The 5,383-nt window shown below is 40.7% G+C and overlaps 1 protein-coding gene across 1 annotated transcript; it reads left to right on the forward strand.

Moving 5' to 3' along the window:
* Nucleotides 1-731: 731 nt before the first annotated feature.
* On the forward strand, nucleotides 732-1,842 carry LOC311044858 (uncharacterized protein; the record flags this gene model as incomplete). Its single annotated transcript, XM_084056673.1, has 2 exons — nucleotides 732-782; nucleotides 1,318-1,842. The coding sequence occupies 2 exons, from the start codon at nucleotides 732-734 to the stop codon at nucleotides 1,840-1,842; spliced, it is 576 nt and encodes a 191-aa protein (XP_083912799.1).
* Nucleotides 1,843-5,383: the final 3,541 nt, after the last annotated feature.

Below are 5,383 nucleotides of genomic sequence, written 5' to 3' on the forward strand. Positions count from 1 at the left end.
CCCGTCCCGCTCCGCATTAATGAGAGATAGCCTGGAGAGGGGTGCATTTCTCCTTTCCGACATGTCGCCTTTCCGACGTTGACGAACCCTATACCTAACCCTAACCCTAACCCTAACCGCACGCGGAAGCCACTAGTCGGAGTGGTGAGATGTCGGAATGGAGAGTGAACACCCCTGGAGAGAACGTTAATGAATGAAGGCTGGTGTGTTGGACCATGGGTTAAATGTCTGATCTCCCGGTGGCCATGAAAATATAACAGCAGCGCCGCCTGTTAGACCGGTGCTCGCGCAGAAGAGTGCTCTCGCAGAAAGCGCCCTTATATTTTGAAAATAGCAGATCTACAAGCTCACAACGCGTCGCTGGCTTGTGAGCTTGTAGATCTGCTATTTTCAATACAGACAGATCTACAATCTTATCTGAATGACTGTTAAAGCAGTTTGTTTAAATTACTTTATAAAATGTTATATTTTCACAGGGATTATTTATTAGTGTAGATTTACATTTTGGAGTGGATATATGTGTCCAGATGCCTGTCAGACCGTCAGACAATGCTGCTCCGCAGGTCTAGAATGGAATAAACGGGCGCAGCCAACGTCAACAACTGGTCTCGACCAGACGTGAGATCTCAGCGTAAAGTAGGATGAAGCCCACGTCAGGATATATTGATAAATGCCGAAAGGTGCGGCGATTACGCCGTACGCTCATTATTCGGGCTGCACCGCGTTGATTAATGAGGGCCAGTGTGACTGTGGCAACTGGCCTACCTGATGCTATAGTGGAGGTAAGAAACATTCATCAACACTTTTGTAATTATCTCGTTTCACTGTAGAGAAAGACTGCATTTAATCAGTGAATACATTTTTATTACAGAACACGGGATATAATTGTTTACTAAAGGAGAAGTTTAATTTAACTATAGAATAGATGTCATTAATATTGTTAGCTGAGAGAGAGCACTAAGAAAATGGATGAAATGTGCAAAAAGTTATTTTCAATGCATTCTATTTAAGGGACACAATAAGTCTTGAAAAACATATTCATAAACTGACTGATATTTATAAACTCGACTGCAGGGTGCAACAGAAATAAATAGTAATATGTTTTTGGCTAAATAATATTTTATATTATTTAGCCAAATAATTTATATTTTTAAAATAAACTAAATAAAGCTTTAGTTTTAGTTTAAATTATTTAATAACTATAGTTAAAAATCTGGTGGTGTGCAGCTTTCATGGAAATGTACACAAATAAAATGAATAAATAAAAGGGAATCCCACTTATTGTAATGTCTGTGTCACTGTGTGTATGTTTTACAGGCTATCAAAAAACGATTCGCATCCGTCTTGGTCAGCAACGATGCAATGCTGGCAGCCGTCACACTTCCCAAGTTCAAGTTACGGTGGGTGAGAGACCAGAGGAAGAAAGAGATGATCAAGGGAATCCTGGCAGCAGAGTGTCACAAGGTTGTCCTTGTCCCTGGCCCTGTGCAGCAACCAGCCACGAATCCTGTGTCTCCGACAACTCCACCAGACTCAGGCTCCTCCAAAGACAAAGAGCAGGACTTCTTTTGCTTTGAGGATGAGGATGAAACCTTCAGCACTGTGGAAACTGAGGTAATGGCCTACTTGAAAACAGCCGAAACAGCCATGGAGATTCTCCAAAACTTTCCCACAATAAAGGAAATTTGTCTGAAGCAAAATGCAGCTACCCCATCCAGTGCACCAGTTGAGAGACTCTTCAGTCTGGGAAGTCTGGTACTTTCTCCAAAGAGGAACAGGCTGTCTAACCAAAGGTTTGAGAAGCTGCTTCTCATGAGGTACAACCACTGGTTCAAAGACTAAACCTCTGTACAAACATTAATTCAGGTCTTTGCCAATAAGCACTTTTTGTTGACTTTTTGTTTTGATTAACTTGATTAACTTGTTATTTTATGCTTGCTGGACTTCATACTGAACTAAAGAAAAACACTGTGACTTGTTTTTGTACTTATTTTGTTTCACTACAACAGCAGTTGCCTCTATATAGTGCTGAAAGCACTTTAATTGTCTCCGCCAGGCCGAAAGGCTTGGCGAGAGAGTATGTTTTACCCTCCGTCCGTCCGTCTGTCCGTCCGTCCTGTCCGTTAGCAGCTAATCTCTGGCACCGTTGGCCCGGTCGCTGCGAAACTGTGCACGCACACTCCCTGGATGCTAATTCAGAACCTCTGGCCTTAATTTTTCAAATTGGCCGGTTATAGCGCCACCAGGAGGCCGATATGTGCAAAACACATTTATTGATACTACTCCTACAGATTTTGTCCAAACATCACACAAATCGGTACACAATATCTCTATAGTCATGTGATCAACACGGATTTATCCAATTTCCCATATTCCATCCTGGTTGCCTAAGATTGGCTTCCAAAGTTTGCAGGAGTGCTCTGTTTTGAACAAAATGCCTCAAATCATGAACACAGCATGCAATTTCCGTGAATTTTTGTACGCACATTCCCATTAGGCGGAGGAAGAACTACCATTTGATTTTTTTTAAATCAGCCTCATGGTGGCGCTATAACCGGCCGATTCGTGTTTTTACCTGCATTTTTCACATCTGCCTTTTATAGCGCCACCAGGAGGCCGACTTATGTAAAACATGTTTTTTTATATTACTCCTTCCGATTTTATCCACATTTCGCGCAAATCGGTACACATGATCTCTATAGTCATGTGATCAAGACGGATGTGTTAGATTTTTCATATTCCATACTGATTGGCTAAGATTTACATCTAAAGTTTGCAGTAGTGGCTTGTTTTGAAGAAAATGCCGCAAATCATGAACGCAGCATCCGATTGCAGACAAACTTTGCACGCACATTCACAATGTGTTGAGGAGCAAATGCCACCCTTTTAACATTGGCCTATTATAGCGCCACCAGCAGGTCTACTTTAGCAAAACAATTGTTTTGAACAAAATGCCTCAAATCATGAATGCAGTGTCCGATTGCCGTGCAAGGCCTAAGAAGAAATGGCTACCTTTTCACATTGGCCTATTATAGCGCCACCAGGAGGCCACAATAACCTACCTGACCTGGCGGAGACCTGTGCTCCGAGGAGCACTTTTTCTAGTTTTGCATTGTTTCACTACAACAGCAGTTGCCTCTATATAGTGCTGAAAGCACTTTAATTTTGCACTTTGATTCTGAATAATATATTCAGCTTGCTCTCCATTAGTTTCAGAAAACCCGGCATACAACTCTTATTTTGTGGTATTGCTCGTAGATTTTTGAGGAGCTGATGTTTTTTGTTTTAATGCATTTATGGTTCAGTTGTCTATACCAGCATTTGGTGCTGAGTGAAAGTTCCTTCATTCTTCCAAGTTGATTCTGATTCTGAATAATATATTCAGATTGTTTTTGTTTGCAGTTATTTAATTCAGGATACCTTTTGGATACCTTTTTGTTCATTGCTTGCTAGATTTTAGATATGAAGGAATGTTTTGGGGCTAAACACAACGTGTGGTGCTCATTCTACCTTGCGTGTGTGTGTGTGTGTGTGTGTGTGTGTGTGTGTGTGTGTGTGTGTGTGTGTGTGTGTGTGTGTGTGTGTGTGTGATTTTACACCGTCAGTGAGAATGTACAAACATTCCTGTGTCAAACCTTCCATGTTTCAACTCTGTACTGAAAATCCTGAAATATTTGCACATCTCTCTGCTAATACACCAGATGTTGTTGTTGTCAACGAAGGAAACAACTCAGTTTCCATTCTTGAAATGGCCTGCACCTTTGATTCTAGCTTAGAGGAAGCTTTTATGACCAAAGTCATTAAATACCAGCCGCTCCTCCATACCATCACAGAGCTAGGTTATAGGTGCAATCTATTTGTGTTTATCTTTGGCAGCCTAGGACATGTACATAGGTTAGTTGTAAGAGACTTCCAACAACTTGGGATGCCAATAAAAGCAGCTAAACGGCTTGCAAAATTCTTTGGAATCTCTTCTACTCTTGGTAGCCGCCAAATATGGCGAAGATGCTGTTATTATAGGCTACCCCTAAAAGGTGTGGGAGTATTTGTCCATGATTTGCTGACTGTACATTTTTGACAGCACCTTGTAATATTTGTGTCCTTGTATTGTATCTCTTATGTGGACATACATAAATGATTAAAATGTGTGTGTGTCCGCCCCTCCTTGATCTTGGGAATGTTGTATATTGTTGAGTGTGTTCAGATCCACCATAACAGGTTTACAGCTATGTTGTGTGTTCATTGTGGCAGACTATACCCAACTATGACCTGTAGATTGATGGCAACTAAACAGTTATGTCAGTTTGTTCTGACCTGAAATAAATTGGCACTTTAAAACATATCTTTGTGTTTGTGTTTGTATAGACCACATTGCTTAGCAGAGTTCAGTGATGCAAATGCATGTCAAGTTGATCAACAGATTGTATTCTTCTCCAATGCAATAACGGTACTGAAATGAAGGCTATAAGGGCATTAATGGGAGCCTTTTTTTTTTTTAAAGTAACAAAAAAGTTACTTTTCACAGTAACGCATTACTTTTTGGTGTAAGTAACTAGTAAAGTAACTGAGTTACTTTTAAATGAAGTAACTAGTAATGGTAACTAGTTACTGGTTTTCAGTAACTAGCACAACACTGTTGGTAATCCATAAAGATCTGATCCATATTCTATCAGATAGCACCGTTCCAGTATGCCAGTATATAGGTGAGCAATTGTTCAGCAGAAAAGGCTTATATTATATCCTTAAATTATTTGATATCCTATTATTTGGTCCTGTGACGTTACACTTTGTTCTTCTCATCTACACAGGAGAGCATTACTTTATTAACGTTCAGCTGAACCATCGTGTCAGAGAATAGCTTGTGCTGTCAAGGTGTTGCAAACATGCGATGTGAAGCATCGTAAGCTTGCAGATCTTTTCTTTTTGATGAGTGACGCCGTTGAACTTGTACTATGGAGTTCTCACCACGTTGACATGGGTTTCAGGTTGGATGTTCCTGTTGCCTTTTATGGTGTTAAAGGGGTATGGAACATTGCAAATGGGACGCACATGACCAAACATTTGATTAAAGAACGGGTGGAATTCTTCATCTGATACACCTGAGATCCACACCCCTTAATGAATCACACGTCAGTCTTCGAGAGGAGCTTTGTGAATGAGGTCCATTGTTTTCCAATTCTTCAAACTAGCCTCAGTGTTGTATAACTTAAAGGGAGAAACTCAGATGCTGTCTTTCTACACTGCTAGTTTCAAAAAGGTATTTTCCAGATTGGATGAACTATAATTCTTAGAGACATGCACACATGAGTTGACAACCAATGTGACTGCAGTGCCACAACACTCTAGCCTGGGTGCCAGCCTGCTTCGCTACGTTCGGCGGATT

Source organism: Gymnoscopelus microlampas (assembly GCF_963454915.1).
Source record: "Gymnoscopelus microlampas genome assembly, chromosome: 5".
In the NCBI taxonomy this organism is placed as follows: domain Eukaryota; kingdom Metazoa; phylum Chordata; class Actinopteri; order Myctophiformes; family Myctophidae; genus Gymnoscopelus; species Gymnoscopelus microlampas.